Source organism: Macaca fascicularis, chromosome 1 (assembly GCF_037993035.2).
Source record: "Macaca fascicularis isolate 582-1 chromosome 1, T2T-MFA8v1.1".
Taxonomy (NCBI): Eukaryota; Metazoa; Chordata; class Mammalia; order Primates; family Cercopithecidae; genus Macaca; species Macaca fascicularis.
The window spans coordinates 82,911,673-82,938,275 of NC_088375.1; the positions used below are offsets into that span (position 1 = coordinate 82,911,673).

Sequence of the window (26,603 nt, forward strand, 5' to 3'; positions counted from 1 at the left end):
ACACTCTCATCAACAGTGTATAAGTATTCCTTTTTCTCCACAACCTCACAGGCATCGGTTATTTTTTGACTTTTTAGTAATCGCCATCCTGACTGGTATTAGATGGTAGCTCATCTTTGAAATCTTTGCCCGTGCCTATGTCGTGAATGGTATTGCCTAGGTCATCTTCCAGGGTTTTTATAGTTTGGGGTTTTACATTTAAGTCTTTAATTCATCTTGAGTTAAATTTTGTATATGGCATAAGGAAGGGGTTCAATTTCAATCTTCAGCATGTGGCTAACCAGTTATCCCAGCACCATTTATTGAAGAGGAAATCCTTTCCCCATTGCTTCTCTTTGTCAGGTTTGTCGAAGATCAGATAGTTGTAGGTGTGTGGTCCTATTTCCTGGTTTTCCATTCTGTTCCCTTGGTCTACGTGCCTGTTCTTGTACCAGTACCAGAAGGTTGTTTCTGAGCTATTTTTCAAAGAATCTGTTCTGAAAGTTCTGTTTATTCATCCTCTTTCTGGCTGCTGCTTATCCTGGGTGTATTTATATTTCCTGAGGGTTTTGGTAGCTTCCCTTTATGTGGTTAAATAAAATACTTTTTTTTTATTATTATGCTTTAAGTTCTAGGGTACGTGTGCACAACGTGCAGGTTTGATACGTAGGTATACATGTGTCATGTTGGTTTGCTGTACCCATCAATTCATCACTTACATTGAGTATTTTTCCTAATGCTATCCCTCCCCCAGCCCCTCACCCCCACAAAGGCTCCAGTGTGTGATGTTCCCTGCCCTGTGTCCAAGTTGGAAATCATCATTCTCAGCAAACTGTCACAAGGACCGAAAACCAAACACCACATGTTCTCACTCATAGGTGGGAATTGAACAATAAGAAAGTACTTTCTATTTTTAGCTTGTAAGAGTTTTTTATTGTAAATGAATTTTATCAAATGCTTATTCATTACATCTATTGAGATAATCTTGCAGTTTTCCTTTAACCTTTTTCTGTGGGGAGTTATATTAATTGACTTTCTAAGGGTAATCTCACATCCAAATTGATACATTTACCTTACCAGCATGTGCATACACATGCATACATATTATTTTTAAGGTTTTTGTATTTATGTTCATAAGTGAAAGTTATCTATAATTTTCTTTTACCATCCTTATCTGGTTTTGGTATCAATATGTTGCTAGTGTCATAAATGAAGTTTGGGTATATTTTACCTTTTTATATTCTCTTGGTTTATATGAGATTGGAATTATTTCGTTGTTTGTGATATAAATATGTATTTTAAAATTTGGGGAGCATTTGATTAGTATCTGTATTGCAGTCTAAATAGTTATGTTTACTCAGTCTACTGACATGATCATTCTTGGTGCACCTTCCATGTGCCAGGTACATTATAAGTCCATTACTAAATTATTTTATTTGATCTCCAAAGTACAGATGAGGACAATAAGTTTATTAGAATAAAGCTATTTGCTGAGGTTCATGCAGTTAGTAAATACTGAGGCTGGGATCAAAAATAAGTTTCTCTGATTTTAAGGCCTCCAATATAAACTCTGTGGCAAAGAGACACACACATACCCCATAATAAAATTTCTGATGGATTAACAATGGTAATCTCTCGGTAATGGAATAATAGTTGACCATCTGATAAACTTTTCCATCTTATAAACTTTTGTGTATTGTGATTTTTGCATGAACATTTACTTTAATATCACATTAGACACACACATATATGAAATTAATTCAAGGCTGTGAAGATTAAAAATTGAACTGACTTTCATACCAAAATTACATAAAATTATGCAGGCATACTCCTTAAGAGCTCTTGAAACATGAAAAAATATGACAAAATTGTAATTCCAGCACAGAAATGCAATTACTTCAAGCATTTTATGGAGTAATTTATATACACCTTTGAAAAGTATGGAGGTTATAAATATAATAGATATAAGTATGGTGGAAAATAATGAGATCTGGAATCAATTTGGGTTTGAATCACAGTTCTGTAACTTACTACATTTCTGATCTTGGTACAATAAATCCCTCTAAGACTGAGTTTCCTCCTGTGCAAATTAGAAAAAAATACTTAATTAGGAAATATGCTATCTGAATAAAGTATGATCATGTACCTGAAGAACCTATCACATACATGCTCAAAAAGTTGTAGCAATTATTATGCACCGTTCACATTTCAGTCATAATTTGCCATTTATATTACCTTTCTTAAAAATTGTTATTCACAATTTACTTATTTTATGTCTTAATAGCATTTATTTTATATGTGGGATACATTCAAGTGCCTTTTGTTAACAGTAGAAGGATTTGGTCATGTTAATGCCCCAGTACTTAAATAATACTTAGAATTATGTCTAGATTATGTGATATGGTTTGGCTCTGTGTCCCCAGCCAAATCTCATGTCAAATTGTAATCCCCACATGTTGAAATGGGGGCACTGGTGAGAGGTGGTTGAATCATAGGGGTGGACTTCCCCCTTGCTGTTCTCGCAATGGAGTTCTCAGGAGGTCTGGTTGTTTGCTGTTCTTGCAATGGACCTCTCAGGAGGTCTGGTTGTTTGAGAGTGTGTAGCACTCCCACATTCATTCTCTCTCTCTCTCTCTCTCTCTCTCTCTTTCTCTCCTCTTTTCTTCCTTGGTAAGATGTGCTTGCTTCCCCTTCACCTTCTGCCATGATTGTAGATTTCCTGAGGCCTCCCAGCCATGCTTCTTGTACAGCCTATGGAACTGTGAGTCAATTAAACCTCTTTTCTTCACAAATTACCCAGTCTCAAGCAGTTCTTTATAGCCGTGTGAGAACAGACTAATATATGATGTTTTTATTATTGTTTGAAATTAGACTTATATAAGTAAGAGAAATTAAAAAGAATAATTAGTCTTCCAAAATGGTGAAAAGTCATTACACAATTATAATTGACATGTTGATTTCAGGTTGTGGAATCATCATTGCAGCAGCTGGAATGTGATCCCACTGAAATAGAAGAATTCGTGGAGCATTTTATTTTTTTGAATACAATTTCCTCAAAAATATCTAAATTAGAAAAAGAGTACTTAACAATTTCTCAGCTATATTCTGTTGTAACCCATCACCAGATCCATATTTCAGAAGAGCAAATTGCAATATTCCAAGTTCTTCATATTAAGTTTAGTCAACTAAAATCATCTATGAAGTTAAGTATAGTAAATAAAGACACTGCTTTAACTAAATTCAGAGATAACTTGGAAGCATGTATCAGTGGTCTACGTGTTGATGTTAGCAATTTAAAAGCCAAGGTAAGTTTTTAGGTTTTTTTGGATTTTTAAAATTAAAAACTTGACCTTAGTCTCATAAGTCCAGGCATTTGGGTATTTGCTTTCAGTGGAATTTTGGCTAAACAATTTAATACAAGTATTCTTAAACTGGGATTCACAGATAGAATTTTGGTGATTTGTGAATTTGAATGGGAAGTAAAATTACATCTCCATTTTCACTAATTTCTAACTGGAACTTAGCATTTTCTCAACTATGAGTGAATGTAGGGAACAAACAGCAGCATGGCTGGTGACTTTTACCATAGGCTTCAAGAGACTGCCAAATGGGCTCATGGCATAAAAAGGACTAAAACCCCCTGAAATCTTTCTGGGCCAGTCTTTATCTTTGTCTGGGCAAAATGGTAATGATAGTTCCAATTTCACTCACTTATCAGGTAAAAGCCTAGATTATGTACAAAAATGCTTTCACTGCCAGTAAAACAGGTATGTTCTAGACATACTGATTTCTCTTAGAAAGTCCTACTCTTATTTTTTAGATAAGAGCTCCTCTTTTGTTATGTGCTGGTACTCAAGTGTCAACAGCAATGGAAATGATCCAGACTCTCTCAGGGGAAGCTGCAAGTTTAACTAACAAAGCTAAAGCATATTCAAGCTATCAGGATTGTTTCAGTGATTCTCAATCTCATATGCAGTCTATTAATGTGGAAGAAATTACACAGATTGTGCTTTCAGAGATCTCTGACATTGAATGTGACTTGACTTTGAGGAAAAAATTATGGGAAGCACAAGAGGAGTGGAGGCAAGCCTCTTCGGAATGGAGGAATTGTTCTCTTCAAAGTATTGATGTTGAATCAGTACAAAAAAATGTTTCAAAACTGATGCACATAATCTCGGTATTAGAAAAAGGTAAAAATGTGTTTCTCAACTTTTCCCACCTAGATCTATGTACCAAATGGCCTTTGGACATCAAGAGCATTGTCCTTGGCTTGTTTCTTTACCTGTTCTCAGGAGGTTGACCATTATGGCTAGAGCTACAGTACAGGAGTATAGGTAGGAATTTTATTGAAGCAAAAAAGAGATTAAGTCCTTGTCAAAAAAGTTTTATTAAGTAATTAACAATTTTTATGTCCTTTAAAAGTTGGTTCCCTGCATAGAACCCCAGCTACCTCACCCTGAGTATGGCCCTTCTTAGGGCACTAGTCGGAGATGTTTTGATGATAAAGGACCATCTGCATAGTCATTATCTTTAGGGCAGTGGGTAAACAGTGTAATTTTTAGAGGTTTATTTTATTTTAATTATCAAATTTGAAATCTTGCCAATGCAAAGATACTGCTTTTTGTGAGAGCATTTCTGTAAGATCATATCCCTTTCCAAAAGGGAGATGTTGTTTCACCTGGCCAAGAGAATATCTTTGTATTTTTTTTAAAGACTTCTCCCCTATCACTCAGCTATACCTTAAACTAAAATTTCTTCTCCAGAAAATCCAGAAAAACACTTTATTTCAGTTGTTTTAAAATTATGTAAGAAATATAACAATAGCACAGAAGTTTAGAAAAGAGAATAATTGGGGGCAAATTGCAGTCTCTTTAACATAACACTCATTGTGTGCATCCCCTCTTAATATTTTGTTATATACATGCTTCGGAGAACAGTAAAGTAACAACTAGATGATACCTTCTTTTACCCATGGTTCCCCAGATAAAATCTTGCTGTTTGCCAAAGTCTAGACTGGCAAAATTAAAGTTACACTCTTGATCTTCTATTTAATCAGGTCTTAAAAACATATTACTATTTAATATGGCTTTATAAAAGAAGCCCCATGTATACAAATTGGGTTTTTGAGTGTATGGGTGAAGTTTTCAGTTCTCCTGAGTCTCTAACTTTGGCCCCCTCCTCTTTCTTTTACAAGTTGAGTAAAAAGGTTGTAAGAGTTGAATCTTCCACTCCATAGGTTTTGAATCCTGTACTTCAGTGGTTTGTCAGTGGCAGAGGACAGACTAGTGCTGGTCTGTGGCAAAGCTGTCACCTACATTTCCTACATTTTGGTGTTAAAGTATTTTTTAATGAAATCGTAGTGATGGTATATTTTTTCCCTTGATGTTCTTCCCTACTTACCAAAACTTTAAAAAACCCAAACCAGCTGAGTACAGTGGCCCATGCCTGTAATCACAGCACTTGGGGAGGCTGAGGTGGGCGGATCATTCAAGGCCAGTAGTTTGAGACCAGTCTGGGCAACACAGCAAGACCTCATCTTGCTATGTTAAGATGTTATTTAAATAAATAAATACCCAGAATCTATGACAGTCTTCTGAATGTTTGTGCTGTGTGTGTGTGTTTGTGTGTGTGTGCTCACGTGTGTGTGCATGTGCATGTGTACCCATTTGTCTGTATATTTATCATGTCAGGGAAAATCTGGGAAACCTGTGGTAGCTGGCCACTCCTGGTATCAAATTTTCTAAGATAATTTGGTTGTGATAGTTGGGCTTTAGTCACCAGTCCTTATAACTATTTCTCTTTATTTTAATGCATAGTTGATTCTCATGGAAGGGTGATGTTGATAAAGCTCACTGCTTCATGTTATTTTAATGTAGTTTAATAATTGATAAAGTAGTGTTTAACAAATTTGAAAGAAAAAAATCTTTTCTCAATTTTTTTGTTTAAAAAATATAATGAACATATTGTAAGCCTACTGACCCATTGTCATTTATAGGTTTACCTAAAAGCGATATGCTGACACATCTTAAGCAAGTGGTAACAGAGTTTAAACAAGAGCTGCCTATCATTATAGCTCTGGGAAATCCCTGTCTCAAGCCAAGGCATTGGGAGGCTCTCCAGGAGACTATTGGGAAGTCAGTTACCCTTGATAAAAACTGTAAAGTAGAGATACTTCTAGCTCTCAAGGTAAATAAAAATGGTTTTTTAAAAAAATAGGTTGAAATACCAGATGGGCCAATTTTAAATAGGCAAGTAAATATACAATGAATAGGAATTAGGAAAGGAAGTTTATGAGTGCCTGGGAAAATAATAGTACATTTGTAGAATAATAGGTGATAGGAAATTATTTAATTGGAGATATTGGGTAAGCTATTAATTATTCCATTATTATTTAGGTGATTAAAAAACAGTAATACTGGTTTTCATGTATGACAAATGAAATTAGTGCTTCATTATTTAACAGTACTACTAATACAGAACACATTTTATAGGAAGGAAATATCAAAACCACTGTATTCATTATATGTAAAATGAAAATATGTTAAGACATGTAAGAATTGCCCTACCTTAACATATATATAACTTGACATTATATTTAAAATGCATAATAAACAACTATTTGACTTTCCATGTAAGTTTTATAATAAAAAATACTTTTTTCAATTTTTCCATGATTAAAAATTTTCTATTTTCATGCCTAACTTGCAATAAGCTTCATTTATGTTTAATGTTTCATGGCTGACAACATATAATGTAATCAAAACACGTATTTTATTCCTGTAATTCTCTACTAAATAGTCTGTTGTAATGAGGAACATGGGCACTTTTTTTAAAGAATTTCAAAAGAAGATTTTTTTAAAAAAACAACTTTCATTTTAAAAAATTAGGTTATTTTTTATCACCAGCCCTAATCTCGACTTTCTCCTGAACTCCAAATTCACATATGCAATTTCCTATGTCAAAAACGTATCAAAACATGTCAAAAACATTCACCTTTCATTCTCCATCTCCAAATTCTACTCTTCCTCTGTGTTTCTTATCTCAGTTGATGGTAGCTCCATTCTTCCAATTGTTTACACTAAAAATCATGAAATAATTCTGAATCTTCTTCATAATATTCATCGTATCTAAATATCTCATTTTAGAGCCTCCTAACTGATATACATGCCCAACTGATATACATGCCAAGGGGAATTCAGCAAGGTAGCTAGATGATATCAGAGCATAAGAGCAAATACCAACAGATGAATTTATTTCAAATCAGCATGCATAAAATCTAGCACAATTTTAGTTGTATTTTTATTTCCAGTCTTGGGTTATTGGAACTATTCTTGGGTAAAGTTAGATAAAGGGTGAGAATTTTTCAGACTAAATGTAGCAGCAAGCTATAAAAGTTAGGGTAGATAGGTACATATGATAGCAGCTGGTGGCCTACATGGGGATGGTGGCCTGTAATAACTCAAAGGGTTCCAATCAGCTATTACATGTCTAACATTAATAGATAGTTTACAAAGGAAGTCCTATGCATTTTTTAGAGGGCCCCAATTAGGACAGTTTGACATGTGAACAAAAGTGAGCAAGGTCTTCAGCCTTTGAAATACTGCAGTGAGGAGTTAGAGGAACTCCTTCTTCTTCTTGAAGATAATTCTAATAATAGAAGGGATAAGAAGGCAATCAGCTGGTAATTTCAAGTGAACTCTAAGAGTTCCTGGATGATTTTGGTCATCCTGTAGAAATTTGACAATGTATCCAGTATAATGTAGATGCCAAAATGGACAGGATTTGGCCCAGAAACTCAGTCTTCATTTATTAAAACTTGCATTTTGGAGGATTGATCCAGAGGTGGTGGTCATGCTGCAAGACTTTCCAAGATAGGTCATATTAGAAGTTTTATTAAATGAATAAAGTATGATGGCTTGCAGTTATATGACAACCATTTTGTCCAAGATGTTGTGCAGGCTCTGAAAAACCTACCACATGAAAAGCATTTCATGAAGTAAATTAAGAGCAAGAGCTCAATGGTATGCATGTGATGAACACTTATCAATCATTTTATGGTTGATAATTTTCACTTTGGAAAGCCATATGCTTTATAATGAAGTTAGATAATTAATTACAACCGTCAAGATTCAGCTGAAACCACCCAGCTATTATCAAGTCAGTTGGAAGATCTGACTATTTGTCAGTCAGGTCCCATACTTTGACCATAAAGACTTGACAAGGCTAGATTCACTTCACTGAAATTTTGCTTTACACATTATCAGTGTCTGGATTTAGTTTTTAGCAATCTCAGAATGTTAGCATTAGGCACGAACTTTGATGGTTCTATAGTTCTTTATCTGCCTTTGACTGAATAATCTATGTCAAAAGGTAGGCTTCTTTTCCAAAACTGTTACTTAAGGCCATAAGAAGTAACTGATCCCACCATCCTTATAATTCATCTTTGGCAAGCATATAAGAGAAATGATGAAAACTAGTCATATCTATTCATAATCCCCACTGAGTTGCGTTACTAAAACATAGGGATTGGGCATTATTCTTTAACACCATAGAGATGACATACAGGAATGGTGGCAGAGTCTTACCTACCAGCTATAAAACAATAAGCCCAACTAGTTAATTCTAAGATGTGTAGATGAGAAGGTCTCTGAGTATCTCTATTATAGTGAGTGACTCTGGAGATCTTATATCAGGATCTTGTCCTATAGGAATTGCAGGGTAGTGCACATGGTAAGAAGGTCTGTATATACTCCACTAATGTATTTTAAGAAACATGTATCCTGAAAGAAATGAGGCAAAGAAATGGAAGCCATGGAAATTGGGATCCATCAGAATTGCATTCTCTTACATGAATATATCCCAAGAATATTGTAGAGAGTAAAAGCATGTCACAAAGTAATTCAGCAGTTGGCATTAGGGCAGAGGAAAGAATGCTGAAGGAAATAATACCACCTACATGTATACAGAAGGTATATACTCTTTATAACTGGCTAGAATCAGAGGAAACTTGGAAATTTTCACTGATTATGAAAAACGTGAAATAGGATGATTTTAAAGTGCAAAGGGATATGTCATGAAGGTTAGACCATAAAGTTGCTGGTAAGGATGTAAACCTAACTGGAATTAGATCTTCAATATTTTTGATGTGCCTTTCAAAACATGCATTTAAAATTTCCATTTTAGACATATCAGGAATTATTTGCTATACTGGATACTAAAGAATAATTTGTTAATTTTAGATGTTTCAGTATGAAAATGAAATAAATGATATGTCAACTTCAGCAACTAATGAAGCTGCTCTTGAAAAAATGCTATTTAAGATTATTGATTTTTGGAACATTACTCCTTTGCATTTAGTTCTTCACCACACAGAGATTTACTCTATCTTCATAATACCATCTATAGATGACATATCAGCTCAGTTAGAAGAGTCTCAAGTCATACTTGCAACAATTAAAGGATCTCCCCACATTGGGCCCATTAAGGTAAGTATTATGGCAAAGGAAAAATGTTTTCTTTTTCCATAGTTTTATTATTTTAATCTTTTGCAGTCTACAGTTTGCCTTTGAATTGTATAAATCATTCATGTACTTATATAAAAATTACATTGAATATTTACTAGTTTGAATACCAAAAATAACTTTTCGTGGAAGCCTTAATTGTTCATGAGGAAATGTCAAAGTTTAATTTTGGCAGAAAAGATAAATTTAGATCATAGAAAAATACGACCTTATTACCGTGACTTTTATCACCAGTGTACAGTGTTCCCTGATAGTCCCTCACTGTGCAACCCCACATCTGGTAATATACCTAATAATTATTTTCAGATGTAAAGAAACTCAACATGACATGTAATAAAATAGAGATAGTAAGTAGCAAAATTAACATAATCATATACACACATATATGTATGTGCATCTATATAAATAGATGGGGAGAGAGAGAAAGTATATACACAACAAAGGGAACTCACATTATTTGTAGGATTTAGGGAAAATGTCAGTTAACTGAAACTTTGAGGGAAAAAACTCAATAAATTACAGAATAAAGTAAACCCAATACACTTTATTCTTTAATCACATGCAGTACAAAAGAAATGAACAGCAGAAAAACAGCAAAAACGGCAGACAAAACAAAACACCCAAAACAATAGAAATTTAAAAGCAACCATCAGAATATACAGAAAATGCAATCTAATTTTTTTAAATTTAAAAGTAAGGAACAGGAGAAAATCACGTTTCAAACCTGTCACAATTGGCTAGAGCCCTACGAAAATGAATGTTTAAGCATTAAATGCCTCCATTAAAAATGAAAAGTGAATTTAATAAATGATAAATAAGCACATTCAAGAAACTGAAAAGAACAACAACAACAACACACACACACACACACACACACACACACACACACACACACAGCCTTCTACTTCTAAGCAAGATGGAGTATAGGGACCAGATTTACCATCTGTCTTAGTCTACTTAGTGTTGCCTTAACAATACCACACACTAGATGATTTATAACAAAAAGAAATTTATTTGGCTTACGGTTCTGGAGGCTGGGAAGTCCAAGATCATGGGGCTGGCATCTTGCCAGGGCCTTTGTGCTGCATTATTATCTTATGGTGGAGGCAGAAGAGCAAGTGAAAGCACAAGATGGAGAGAGAAAGGGGGCTGAATTCCCACAATAACTAATCCATCCCTGTGATAATGGCAGTAATCTATTCATTAGGGCAGAGCCCTCATTATCTAATAACCTCTTAAAGACCCCAGATGTCACCACTGTTACAATGGCAATTGAATTTCAATATGGGTTTTGGAGGGGACATTCAAACCATAGCACCAGCTTGCCTGAAATAGCCGAATCAGACTAGACAAAATATATGGAACAATGGTTTTTGGGACACTGGACATCAGGCAATGAAGGACAAGGATCCCTGAGAGATGAGAAACACACAAGGTAAGCCCTACGATTCTACCAACTTATCTTCTTGAGTTTCCAGACCTTGGAGAGGGGAGATAGGGAGGAATACAGGCAGAGCCTGGCAGACTTCTGATATGAGGAGATGCTGTTGAACGTCTGGAGAACCAATGTAGGCTACAGTATTTAGGATAAACTACCAGGGAAGATAAAGCTGCAGAGACAGAGATCTTCATAGATTTGTGGCGGGTCCCTACACAAGCATTCAGTAGACCCAATCAATGACACGTGAAACTGCCAGAGGTCAGGGAAGCAACTACTTGAGAAAATTAGAGGGAACAATGCCTGGTGCTCACATGGGGCTGGGAATAGTGCCTGCATGCACAGTTGGAACAGAAAACCTCATAATTCATAAGCACTCAAAGAGTCTTGCCACAGTAATATGGAATAACTAGTCCTGAATTAAATGTTGCTCTTGTCCTCCCTAATAGATCTTAAAAGCAAGACCTAAAATGATGAAACTGTAAGTAATTTAACTGCACCCAGATCAAAGCTCAAGACTATAGAAATGTAATAATATCCAGTACCCAATAAGATAAAATGTACAATTTCTAGAATGCCATCAAAGATTAGTAGACATGCAAAAAAGAACCAAAAATAGAACTCATGATGAAAATTTAACCAATGTAAATTGAATCTGAACTGACACAGTTATTAAAATTAGAGAAAAGGACATTAAAATGATTATATATTTATTCCATATATTAAAAAAGTTTAGAGAGAGGTACAAATATAAAAAATACCAAAATTAAACCTCTAGAGATGAAAACATTTACAATGTCTGAAGTGAAAAATACATTGGAGGAAATTAACACAGATTAAACAGTGCAGAAGAAAAGATTGGTGAATTTAAAAATATAACATTGGAAATGATTCCACATGAAACATAGGGAGAAAGAGAAATGTTAAAAATGAAAAGAGCATCAGTGAGCTGTGGGAAAGCTTCAGGCAACCTACTAGATAAATAGTTGGCGTTCCGCAAGAGGCGGAGTGAGACGGAGAAACAGAAAAAATTACTGAGAAAATAATGACCAGAAATTTTCCAAGTGTATTGAAAACCATAAAGCCATAGATTTACACTCATTACATTCTTAAGCACAAGAAACATCATAATTTCTCAAAACCAGTGGGGAAAATAGACAAATGACCAATACTAGGAATAGAAGAGGTGATATTACTACAGATTCTGTAGATATTAAAAGATAAACTGAAATATTAAAAACAACTTTAAGTTAATAAATTTAAGTACTTAAATGGGCAAATTCCTTAAAATACACAAATTAATAAAGCTTGTTCAAGAAGAAATGGATAACTGGAATAACTATAATATGTACTAAAGATATAGAATTGATCGTTAAAAACGGTTTAAAACTTTCCTACAAGGAATAGTCTTGACCCAGATGGCTTGTGCAAAACTTTTATGAAAAAAATAATATCAGTTATGCACCAACTTTTTCAGAAAAGTGTGGAGAAAGGAATCCTCCGTAACACATTCTGTGAGGCCAGTATTACCCTGACACCAAAGCAAGACCAAGATATTATAAGAAAACAGGCTGGGTGCGGTGACTCACGCCTATAATCCCAGCACTTTGGGAGGCCGAGGCAGGCGGATCACCTGAGGTCAGGAGTTTGAGACCAACCTGGCCAACATGGTGAAACCTCGTCTCTACTAAAAATACAAAAATTAGCTGGGTGTGGTGGGGGGTGCCTGTAATCCCAGCTGATAGGGAGGCTGAGGCAGGAGAATCGCTTGAACCTGGAAGGCAGAGGTTGCAGTGAGCTAAGATCGTGTATTTGTACTCCAGCCTGGGCAACAAGAGCGAATCAAAAAAAAAAAAAGAAAAGAAGAAAAAAGAAAGAAAACAGCAGATTTAGAAAGGAGATATTAATAAAATAAAAAAAACCTAGAAATCAATAGCCCTCTTAAATATAGATGCAAACATTGTAAAGAAAAATGTCCAAATCAAGTCCATCAATATATAGAGAATGTTGTATTATTACCAAGAGAGATTAACTTGAGAAATGCAAGGTTGGTTTAACATTCAAAAATCAATCTATAATTTGCCATATTAAACATAAAAAGAAAAACCAGATGATATTCTCAGTACATGTTAAAAAAATTTTACAGAATTTCAACATTCATTCCTGATTAAAATATCTCTCAACAAATTAAGAATAGAAGATAACATTCTGAATAAAGAACATCTATGAAAAACATATTGTCCTTAATGGTGAAAGACTGAACACTTTTCCCCTAAGATCAAGAATAAGGATGTTCTCCCTTACCAATTCTATTCAGTGTTTTACTGGAGTTTCCAGCCAGTATACTGAAGTAAGAAAGAGAAATAAAAGATGTCCGGATTGAAAAAGAAGAAGTAAAATATTATTTATATTCAGATGCCATGATTACCTATGTAACAAAATGAAACAAAATTTACAAACAAACTAAACTTATTTTAGCAAGTTTGCAGGATACATGATTAGTATACAAAGTCAACTTCATTATATATACTGACATTGAGAAATAGCATAAAAATAAGATATATAAACCCGAGAAAAATATATAAGATCTGTACACAAAAAACTTCAAAACCCTGCAGAGAGAAATTAAAGAAGGCTTAAAAAAATGGAAGATACATTGTGTTCATCCATTGAAAGACCTAATAAACATGTCAAATATCACCAAATGGATCTCTAGATTCAATACAATCCTAATCAGAATCCTAGTAGACTACTTGTAGAAATTGACAAGCTGATTATACAATTCTTATGGAAATGTAAAGGTCCTAAAATAGTGTAAACAATTTTACAAAAGAAGAACAAAGTTGGAGTATTAAAACTACTTATTCAGAGGCTCATTATAAGGCCAGCATTATCCAAACAGGTTTTTTTTTTGGTTTAAAAAAAGACAAGAAAGACAGAGTACAGAAATAAACCCACATATGGACAACTGATTTTCAACAAATATGCAAAGATAATTCAGAGAAAAACCAGCCAATTTTTAAAGAAATGGGGCTAACATAATTGAACAATCATATGCAAAACAAACAAAAAACCCTTAAGCCACATCTTACAACATACACAACATTTAACACAAAAAAAGGATTATGGACTTAAATGCAAAACCTAAAACTATAAAACTATGAGAAAAAAACATAAGAGATATTTTTGTGACCTTGCTTTATGCAGATTTCTTCAATATGGCACCAAAAGCACTATCCATAGAAGGAAAATTTATGTATTAGATTTCATCAAAATTAAAAATGTGTGCCCCTAGAAAGACACTTTTAAGTGAACAAAAATACAAACCAGAGACTGGGAGAAAATATTTGTAAAGCATACATCTGATAAAGGACTTGTATCCAGAATATATAAAGAACTATCAAAATTCAATGATAAGAAAACAAAATAATCCTGTAAAGAAATGGGCAAAATATTAAAATAGAGACTTTACCAAAGTGGATATATGACTGGAAAAGAACACATTAAAAGATGTTTAACTACATTAGGGAGATGGTACTATCATGAGATACCACTACACACCTTAAGAAATGACTAATAAAAGATCATCCCAAGTGTTGGTGTGGATATTCAGGAATTAGAACTCTCACACACTGCTGTGCAGAATGTAAAATGTTACAAGCACTTAAAAAGTTAAAAATACATCTATCATATGATCCAGCTATTTCACTCCTAGGTATTTACCCAAGAGAAAGGAAAGCTAGGTTTATATAAAGACTTGTAAATGCAATGTTCATAGCAGTTTTATTTGTAACAGTAAAAACTGGAAACAGCCCAAGTGTACAACAGGTAAGTGATAAGCATTATCATACATGTATACATATACTTTGGAATACTACTTGGCATTAAAAAGGAAATTAAAAATAAAGGAAAAAGATTAAGAGTGAACAAAACCTTCAAGAAATATAGGATTATGTAAAGAGATCAAATCTATGACTCATTGGTGTTCCTGAAAGAGAGGCAGAGAAAGAAAACAACTTAGAAAACATATTTCAGGATATTGTTTATGAAAATTTCTTCAGCTTTACTAGAGGCCAACACTCAAATTCAGGAAACACAGAGAACCCCTGTGAGATACACTACAAGATGACCATCCCCAAGACACGTAGTCGTCAGATTCTCCAAGTTGGAAATAAGAGAAAAAATGTTAAAGTCAGCTAGAGAGAAGGGGCAGCTCTACAAAGAAAACCCTATCAGGTTAAGAGCAGACGTCTCCGTAGAAACCCTACAAACCAAAAGAGATTGGGGCCTACATTCAGAATTCTTACAAAATAGAAATTCCGACCAAGATTTTCATATCCAGCCAAATTAGATTTCATAAGCAAAGGAGAAATAAGATCCTTTTCGGACAAGCAAATGCTGAGGGAATTTGTTACCACCAAACCTGCCTTAAAAGAGGTCCTGAAGGGAGCACTAAATAAGAAAAGGAAAGACTACTACTGGTCATTAAAATACACACTTAAATACATAGACCATTGACACTATAAAGCAACTACACAATCAAGTCTGAATAATACCCAGCGAACAACACAGTGACAATAAAATATACACATATCACTACTAACCTTGAATGTAAACAGTGTACCCCTATTAAAAGGCAAAGAGTGGCAAGTTGGATAAATAAGACCCAATAACGTACTGTCTTCAAGAGACCCATCTTAACTGCAATGACATCATAGGGTCAAAGAAAAGCATGGAGAAAAATCTACCAAGAAAACAGTAAACAGAAAAAAGCAGGAGTTGCTATTCTAATTTCAGACAAAAGCGACTTTAGAAACCAACAAAGATCAAAAAAGACAAAGAAGGGCTTTACATAATGGTAAAGGGTTCAATTCAACAAGAAGACCTAACTCTTCTAAATATATATGCACCCAACACAGGAGCATATATAAAGCAAGATATATAGAGATATATAAAGCAAGTTCTTAAAGACCTAGGAAGAAACTTAGATAATGACACAATAATAGTGAGAGAATTCAATGCCCTGCTAACAGTATTAGACAGATTATTGAGGCAGAAAATTAACAAAGATATTTAGGACCTGAACTTTGCACTTGATCAAATGGACCTAATAGAAATCTACAGAACTCTTCACCCCAAAACAACAGAATGTACATTCTTCTCCTATGTACATGGCACAGAAAACAATTCTCAGCAAACTTAAAATAGTTAAATCGTACCAACCACACTCTCAGTCCACAGTGCAATAAAAATAGAAATCAATACTAAGAAAATTTCTCAAAACCATACAATTACATGGAAATTGAATAACCTGATCCTGAATGACTATTGGGTAAATAATGAAATTCAGAGAGAAATTAAGAAATTCTTTGAAACTAATGAGAACAAATATACAACATACCAGATATCTGGGATACAGCTAATGCAATGTTAACAGGGAAATTTATAGCACTAAACTCCCACATGAAAAAGAAAGAGCTCAAATTAACAATCTAAAACTCCCACATGAAAAAGAAAGAGCTCAAATTAACAACCTAACAATACAACCAGAGGAATTAGAGAAACAAGAGCAAACCAACCCCAAAGCTAGGAGAAGATAATAAATAACCCAAATCAGAGCTGAACTGAAGGAAACTGAGATGTGGAAAGCCATCCAAAAGACTGAGTTGAGGAGCTGGTAATTTGGAAAAATTAAGATACACAGACTTCTAGCTACAGTCATAAGAAAAAAATAGAGAAGATCCAAATAAACGCAATTATAAATGACAAAGGGGACATTACCACTGATCTGACAGAAATACAAGAAACCTTCAGTGACTACTATGAACACCACTATGCACACAAACTAGAAACACTAGAAGAAAGAGATGAATTTCTGGGCGCATACAACCTCCAAAGACTGAACCAGGAAGAAATTGAATCATTGAACAGACCAGTAATGAGTTCAAAAATTGAATATGTAATAAAAAGCTCAAGAATAGATCACAGCCAAATTCCACCAGATGTATAAAGGAGCTGGTACCATTCCTACTGAAATGATTCCAAAAAGTTCAGGAGGAGGGACTCCTCCGTGACTCATTCTGTGATGCCAGAATCATCCTGATACCAAAACCTGGCAGAACACAATGAAAAAAAACTTCAGGCCAATATCCTTGACGAACATGGACATACAAATACTAGCAAACTGAATCCAGCAGCACATCAAAAAATCTAAGCCACTCTGATGAAGCAGACTTTATCCTAGGATGCAAAGCTGGCTCAACATACACAAATGAATAAATGTGATTTATCACATAGACAGAACTAAAAACAAAAATCACATGATTATTTCAATAGATGCAGAAAAAGCTTTTGATAAAATTCAACATTCCTTTATGTTAAAAACCCTCAACAAACTAGGCTTTCAAGGAACATACTTCCAAATAATAAAAGCCATATATGACAAACCCACAGCCAACATCATACTGTATAAACAAAAGCTGGAAGCATTCCCCTTGAAGATCAGAAAAAGACAAGGATGCTATCTCTCATCACTCCTATTCACCATAGTGCTAGAAGTTCTAGCCAGAGCAATTAGGGAAGAGAAAGAAATGAAAGGCATCCAAATAGGAAGAAAGGAAGTCAAACTGTCTCAGTTTGTAGACCATATGATTCTCTACCTAGAAAATGCCACGTATTTCTGCACAAAAGCTCCTAGATCTGATAAACAACTTCAGCAAAGTTTCAGGATACAAAGTTAATGTACAAAAATCAGTAGCATTTCTGTACACCAACAACATCCAGCCTGAGAGCCAAATCAAGAATCAGTCCCATTCACAATAGGCACAAAAAGAATATGATACTAGGAATACAGCAAACCAGGAAAGTGAAACATCTTTACAAGAATTACAAAGCTTGCTCAAAGAAATCACAGATGACACAAACAAAAGAGAAAACCATCCCACGCTCATGGATAGGAAGAATCAATATTACTAAAATGGCCATACTGCCCAAAGCATTTTACAGATTCAGTGCTGTTCTTATCATGCTACCAATGACATTCTTCACAGAATTAGAAAAATGTTTTAAAATTCATATGAAACCAAAAAGAGCCCAAATAGCCAAGTCAATACTAAGCAAAAGAACAAAGCTGGAGGCATTACATCACCTAACTTCAAACTATACTTCAAGGCTACAGTAACCAAAACAGCATGGTACTGGTACAAAAACAGACACATAGAACAGTGGAACAGAATAGAGAACCCAGAAATAAGCCACACACCTATGACCATCTGATCTTTGACAGAGTTGATGAAAACAAGACACAGGGAAAGAATTTTATATTCTATGGAATAACTGGCTAGCCATATGCAGAAGATTGAAACTGGAACCCTTCCTTTCAACATATACAAAAATCAATTAAACATGGATTAAATACTTAACTGTAAAACCTATTTCTGTAAAAGCCCTGGAAAATGACCTAGGAAATACCATTCTAGGAGCCAAGGCAAAGGTTTCATAACAAAGTCACCAAAAGCCATTGCAATACAAACAAAAATTGACAAATGGGACCTAATTAAACTAGAGAACTTCTGCACAGGGAAAAACAAAAAACAAAAAACAAACAAAAAAAAACCTATCAACAGAGTAAACAGACAACCTATAGCATGGGAAAAAATTTTTGCAAACTATGCATCTGATGAAGGTATAATATCCGGAATCTATAAGGAACTTAAACACATTTACAGGTAAAAAACAAACAACTCCATTAAAAAGTGAGTAAAGGACATGAACAGACACTTTTCAAAAGAAGACATACACATGGCCAACAAGCATATGAAACATTTCTCATCACTAATCATGAGAGAAATACCAATCAAAACCACAGTAAGATACCATCTCACACCAGTCAGAATGGCTATTATTAAAAGGTCAAAAAATAACAGATGCTGGTGAGGTTGCAGAGAAAAGGGAATGCTTATACATTGCTGGTGGGAATGTAAATTAGTGTGGTGATTTCTCAAAGTACCTAAAACAGAACTACCATTCAACCTAGCAATCCCATTATTGGCTATATACCCAAAGGAATATAAAATTGTTCTATCATAAAGACACATGCATGCTTATGTTCATCACAGTACTATTCACAATAGCAAAGATGTGGAATCAACCTAAATGCCCATCAACAGTAGACTGGATAAAGAAAATGTGGTACATATACCCCAAGGGATACTATACAGCCAGAAGAATGAGATCATGTTCTTTGTAGCATCTTGGATGGAGATGGAGGTCATTTTCCTAAGCAAACTAAGACAGGAACAGTAAACCAAATACTGCATGTTCTCACTCATAAATGGGAGCTAAACATTGAGTACACATGGACACAAAGAATGGAACAACAGAGATTGGGTCCTACTTGAGGGTGGAGGGTTGGAGAAGGGTGAGGATAAAAAAGCTACCTATTGTGTGCTATGTTATTACCTGGGTAACAAAATAACCTGTATACCAAATCCCTGTGACATGCAATTTACTTGTATAATCTGCACATGTACTTGTGAACCTAAAAGTTATACAGAAAAAGGGAATGAACTATTGATATAAGTAACAATATGGATCAGTCTCAAAATAATTATGCTAAGTGAAAGAAGTCAGAGCAAAGGGAATACATGTTGTATGATTCTGTTTATATAAAATTCTGGAAAATACAAACTATAGTTTCAGAAAGTAGATCAGTGGTTGCCTAGTGGTAGGGGTAGGAAGGGATAGGAGGAAGGAATTCCAACAGGACACAAAGAACGCTTTCAGGGTAATGGATATGTTTGTTATCTTGATTGTAGTGGTCATTTGACAGGTAGAAGAACATGTTAAAATTCATAGAATTGTATACTTTAATTAATGTATTTATTTTTGATATGGAGTCTTGCTTTGTCACCCAGGCTGGAGTGCAGTGGCACAGTCTCTGCCCACTGAGTATCTGGGATTACCGGCATCTGCCACCATGCCTGGCTAATTTGTTGTTGTTGTTGTTGTTGTTGTATTTTTAGTGGAGATGGGGTTTCACCATGTTGGCCAGGCTGGTCTGAAACTCCTGACCTCAAGTGATCTGCGTGCCTCATCTTCCCAAAGTGCTGGGATTACAGGTGTGAGCCACCGTGCACGGACAAAATTGTATACTTTAAGTATGTGCAGTTTCTTGTGTATCAGTGATACCTTAATAAAGCTATTGAAATATAAAATAAAGTTAAAAAGTAAGAAATATGGAAGTAAGTACCAGAAGTCAAATATAAATGAGTTATAAATGGTTCCCCACGAGGAGCCAGAGAGTTAGGCGATGGGCAAGTCCACTGGTTTCCAAATAAGCCTTTTAGTATTAATTTATTTTTAACCATTTTCCTATTATTTTAATAAACATAGCAGTTGGAAAAAGACACTATAGCCATACAATGGAATTTTCTGAAATCATTAAAATAGTGAAGAAAACGTGTAAGTACTGACATAAAACCTCTCTAGAAGACATTATTTGTTATGAAATGCAAGTTATAAAACAACGTATATCATATGGTTGTATTTATATTTATATAATACATTAGGGATATTGTATGTGTATCTATATGTGAAATTATGCTTAAAGAAAGGACTGAAATAATATGCATATCACATTTCTGGTTGTTTCCTCTGTGATAAGAAGTAGGAAATAAGTGTTGAATGCTAGACATACATGTTAATTTCTACATGTATATGTGTGTTACTCAAATCTTTTACAAAAATATTTGCTTGTTGTATAATAAATATGACAGCAAATGGATGAACAGGACATCTTAAACCTCTCCTACAACTAAATATAATTAGATCTGTATTCATTTATGTGACCTTCTATTAATTATTTCTGTATGTCAATGACTGATAATCACCTTTGATCTGTTTCTGTTATGTAACTCTTAAAGAAGAATTTTATATATTTAGATTTGTTTGTATATCTGTTTCTATCATTGTAGGATCTTGTGAATGAATGGGATCAAAACTTGACTCTCTTCTCTTACACCCTTGAGGAATGGATGAATTGTCAAAGAAATTGGCTTTATCTTGAACCAATCTTTCATTCTTCAGAAATAAGAAGGTAAAATACCATATACGGGTTAAAAATGCATTGTGAGTAATTTATTTTCTTTAATTCTTGAGAAATCATTTCTTCAATGAACAGTCAAGCTATCCTATCCTACTTATAGACACAGGAGTATAATTTGCTGAATCATTATTATTTTTCTTTCATAAAAGATTATAAGCACATTTTTGTAAACCTTATTACTTGACTATTGGTATAAAAATATAAAGAGCTAAGAAAGAAGGGTTAATACATCATTATTGGCTGGGCACATTCACTAACACCTGTAATCTCAGCACTTTGGGAGGCCGAGGCAGGTGGATCACTTGAGGTCAGGAGTTCAAGACCAGCCTGGCCAACATGGTGAAACCCTGTCTCTATTAAACATACAAAAATTAGGTGGGCATGGTGGTGGGCACCTGCAATCCCAGCTACTCGGGGGGCTGAGGCAGGAGAATCACTTGAATCTGGGAAGTGGAGGTTGCAGTGAGCCAAGATTGTGCCACTGCTCCAGCCTGGGCGACAGAGCATTGCTCTGTATTTTTTAAAAAGTATCAGATACATCATTATAATCCCAAAACTACAATATTATGTGTCTCTTTCGTTCTGGAATACTAGTGTGGTTTTGATGTGAATCATAAACATGTTTTTAGTAGCATTCATACATTAGTAAGAATTTCTTAGGCTGAGTGTGATGGCTCATGCCTGTAATCCCAACACTTTGAGAGGCCAAGATCACCTGAGCACAGGAGTTTGAGACCATCCTGGGCAACATAGGGAAACCACATGTCTAAAAAAAAAAACAAAAAAACCCAGCAGGGTTGGTATCACATGCCTGTGGTCCCACCCAGCAACTTGGGAGGTTGAGGTGAGAGGATGGCTTGGACCCAGAAGGCCATGGCTGCAATGAGCTGTGACTGCACGATGGCACCCCAGCCTGATCCATACCACAGAGAGACACTGTTTCAAGAAAATAAATAAATAAATAAATAAATTTATTACTATTACTTTGCACCAGATGGAAGAATAGAGGGCCTGGGCAATTGTTAAAAATTCCACCTTTAAAAAACACCATACCATTCCAATTAATTGACCTCTGACTTTTTAAAGTGATTGGTCTTAAGGGTGCTCAAGTTGAGACAAATAAATTAGGCAGAATTTAAACTATTGATAGCAAATCATACAAGCTAGTTTAGCAGCCATTCTGAAATAAGGTAGGAAAACATCGGGTGTGTATTTGAAAGGCCTATTATAGCAATGGAAAATCTGGAAAATCTTATGTCATAATATTGAGGCCATCCTGGGCAACGTAGGGAAACCCCATATCTTAAAAAAAATACAGCCAGGGTTGCTACATAAATACACAAGTGTAAAATATTGTATCATTTTAGCTGGGATTGCAGGTGCCCACCACCATGACCACCTAATTTTTGTATGTTTAGTAGAGACAGGGTTTCACCATGTTGGCCAGGCTGGTCTTGAACTCCTGACCTCAAGTGATCCACCTGCCTCGGCCTCCCAAAGTGCTGGGATTACAGGCGTGAGTGAATGTGCCCAGCCAATAATGATGTATTAGCAATTCTTTCTTAGCTCTTTATATTTTTATACCAATAGTCAAGTAATAAGGCTTAGAAAATAAGTCAAGTAATAAGGCTTACATAAATGCAAAATATTATGTCAAGTATTTTGTATTTTATTTTGGAGGCAAAGGGAAGCCATTAGATTACAAAAGGGAACAGTTTAAATATAAGTATTGCTTTGTGGGGAACAATATCCATTTGTATTACACATGTATATTTCTTATATGTGTTACACATGTATATTTCTTATACGAATGCTTGGGATTCTTTTATTTGATTGATCTGTAGTTGTTCTGAAAGTTCTCAAAGGTGAAACCACATATCTAAGGTGTATGTCCTTATGGATGCAACAACGTTGAGCCTTAAGTTTAAACTTTAATACTACCTTTTACTAAAGATCAGAATCCTTGGCAAGAGCGTTCAAAGTGTCACTAAATGGTTCCTTTATAGGATTTTCTGAAGTTGAAAAAGATGTTTTCAACTATAGGATTCTTAAGGCATCTATATAATAGATCTAAAGAAAAGAAAAAGTGGGTCTATAATGGATCTGCCTTTGAGTAATGGAGCAGGATGATGAGCCCTGATACCAGGGAAAAAGCATGAAGAAGAAGAATGGGACAAGAGATGCATTACAGGGGCAGACTATCTAAAGGGAATATATGAGAGTATAGAATGCAGTGCTGTTTACCAGAGCTCCAAACTAACTATGAGGGCTGTGCTAGGACATCCCAGAGACATTGGAAGGATACTTAAGAGAAGGTGAGACTGAAGTCTCCTCCTTGATAGGATTTTTGCTGAGCTACAGAAAACTTCTAGGTCCATCATGCAAGATAGGGAATGGGATAATAGTGGAAGGGTTCTTGGGAGATTTTGACATGTATTTCCCTAGAGTGTAGGGACATTAGAAACCAGCGCTTGCCTCTTCTCTGGAGAATTTTAAAGCAGCCTTTAATAACAGGGCAAGGAAGAAGTACAAGAATACATGGTTATCTTAGACCAGTGGTTTTCAACCAGAGGTGATTTTTTGACCTCTGGGGGACATTTCACAGTCTGGAAACATTTTTACTTGTCACAAGTGAGGGGATACTACTGGCATCTCATGGGTATAGGTCAGGATATTGTTGAACATTCTACAATGCACCAGAACCTCTCCCTACCCCCAACCCCCCACACCAAACAAAGAATTATGTAGTCCAAAATGTCAACAGTGCAGAAACTGAGAAATCCTGACAGACATAGTAGGAGTTTCCAAGCTAGAGCCACCTTGGAAGATCTCCACCCCAAAATGGCAGAACAAGGGAGTCCCAGAAGTGTATTACTTAGAGCAGGAGCTTGAGGAATGGTTGTAAGAGGTCAGCTGGCAAGCGCCAAGAGGTTGCGATATAGAGGTTCCTGTTGGGGTGCTCTGAAATCTCCAGCAATGTAGCTTACGGATATCTGCCATGACAGAGGGCATGCAAGAGGCAAAAGAGGATTCAAAGTAACACTAGCTGAGTTAAGAAAAAAAAGTCCCTCTAAATTCCTCCCCTCTTCAACTTCAGAGCCAAGAGGAGTTTGAATCAGGTTGAGGCTAGGGTGGGAGAGGGGTAGGAAATATAGGTGAAGAGAAAAAAAGTGAAAGAATGCAACTATATTATTGTAGAAAATATCTCCCTCATTCAATTCCAATAACAGCAGAAACAAAACTAAATATATTAATGGTTTATCACCTCACATGTGGGTTTTGCTTCCCTTTTCCAAAGGGAGAAAATAATGATAATATTCTGTAAAGGAAAATTTATATACCAAGGCTGACATGGCCCTTACATTTTCTTATCCTCTAAGATGAGATAACCATTAATAGAACTTCAGTGTTTTTATACATACCTCTATCCTCTTGCTTCTAAGCTGAATGCCGTCTGTGTCTTCTATTCACATCAAAGCTCTATTCCTTTAAAACACGGATTAAATAGTGTCTTCTCCAAGAAGCTCTTGGCAGATACCATTTCTGCTCCAGAATGTCAGTAACCCTTTGTTTTATTACATTTCTTAGGACACAAATTATTTCTACTTACCTTACGTAGAATTTCTATATATCTGTCTTCCACTGTATACTAAGTATAATCTTGTTAAATGATGGTTGTTGTGTCTAATTTATCCATTTCTTACTATGTACATCACTTGTACATAATAGGCACTTAAAACCTATCTTTGATGATTTATCAATAAAATTTAACATCAAATGTTTTGTAACTCAAACAGTATTCCATGGCAATGCATTACATTATAGATTTTAATTATAGTGCCTTCAAAAAAATAAAATGACATCTAATTTTGTTTCTAAAGGCAACTCCCAGCAGAAACAGAACTTTTCTCTCAAGTGATTTCCATGTGGAAAAAAATAATGTCAAAAATACAAAACAAACAGAATGCTTTGCAAATAACCACTTCTGCAGGAGTCCTTGAAATTCTGCAAAATTGTAATATACATCTTGAACATATAAAGAAAAGCCTTGAGGTAAAACTATAGCAATTCTAAAGCAGTGAATCATTTAACAAAAGTAAAGTAAAAGTTATATAATGTAATCTACTGCAGAAGCTAATTCCAGTGCAGATTTTCTTTATTTTAGCTGCCAACAATTTTTTAAACTCTTAGTACCTATAGAGTTAATAAAAATATTATCAAAAGGAAAAGTGTATGGACTAATCTAAATGACCATTGGCAAATTATCAAACTTTTGAATGCCCAGGTTCCCTTACCTTTTATTTTTATTTTATTTATTTATTTATTTATTTATTTTTGACACGGAGTCTTGCTCTGTCGCCCAGGCTGGAGTACAGTGGCGCGATCTTGGCTCACTGCAAGCTTCGCCTGCCAGGTTCACACCATTCTCCTGCCTCAGCCTCCTGAGCAGCTGGAACTACAGGCACCCGCCACCACACCCGGCTAATTTTTTGTATTTTTAGTAGAGACAGGGTTTCACCGTGTTGGCCCGGATGGTCTCGATCTCCTGACCTCATGATCCGCCTGTCTCGGCCTCCCAAAGTGTTGGGATTACAGGCGTGAGCCACCGCGCCCGGCCTTACGTTTTATTTTTCAAGAGAGATATCCTATCTTTTTTTTTAATATAAGACATGACTTCCTTCAGAAGGTTAATACTTTTTAAAAATATTGTTAGTTTTTAATTTTTGTAGATACATAGTAGGTATATATATTTATGGGGTACATGAGATATTTTAATGCAGGCATACAATATAAAATAATCACATCAAGGTAAAAGGGGTATCCATAGCCTCAAGCACTTACCCTTTGTGTTAAAAATAATCCAATGATAATCTTTTAGTTATTTTTAAATGTAAAATTAAATTATTGGTGAGTATGGTCACCCCATTCAACTATCAAATACTAGACCTTATTCATTCTGTTTTTTGTACCCATTAACTATTTCTTCTTCTCTCTCTCCCATTCTCTCCACTACTCCTCCTATCCTCTGGTAATTATCCTTCTACTGTCTGTCTCCATGATTTCAGTTGCTTCAAATTTCAGTTTGAAATTTATTTGTGGGAATTTCAGTTCCCACAAATAAATGAGAACATATGAAGTTTGTGTTTTTGTGCCTGGCTTTTTTTTGCTTAACATAATGACCTCCAGTTCCATCCATGTTGTTGCAGATGACAAGATCTCATTCTTTTTTATGGCCGAATAATACTCCATTTTGTATATATACCACATTTTCTTTATCCATTCATCTGTTGACAGACACTTGGGTTGCTTCCAAATTTTGGTTATTGTGAATAGTGCTGCAATAAACACAGAGTGCAGATACATCTTCAATATACTGATTTCCTTCCTTTTGGGTATATACCTAACAGTGGAGTTGCTGAATCTTATGGTAGCTCTATTTTTGGTTTTTTGAGGAACCTCCAAACTGTTCTCCATAGTGGTTGTACTAATTTACATTCCCACAGTGTTACAAGGGTTCCCTTTTCTCCGTATCCTTGCCAACATTTGTTATTGCCTGTCT

General features: G+C 35.2%; 1 protein-coding gene across 1 annotated transcript in view; it reads left to right on the forward strand.

Moving 5' to 3' along the window:
• The window catches only part of DNAH14 (dynein axonemal heavy chain 14), a 526,180-nt gene that overhangs the window by 143,837 nt on the left and 355,740 nt on the right, over nt 1–26,603 (forward strand). Inside the window, exons 18-23 of the mRNA XM_045397720.2 lie at nt 2,943–3,284; nt 3,800–4,169; nt 5,975–6,165; nt 9,219–9,464; nt 20,913–21,034; nt 24,925–25,096. Of these exons, the coding sequence (XP_045253655.2) occupies nt 2,943–3,284; nt 3,800–4,169; nt 5,975–6,165; nt 9,219–9,464; nt 20,913–21,034; nt 24,925–25,096 (1,443 nt within the window). The remainder of the gene's footprint in view (nt 1–2,942; nt 3,285–3,799; nt 4,170–5,974; nt 6,166–9,218; nt 9,465–20,912; nt 21,035–24,924; nt 25,097–26,603) is intronic.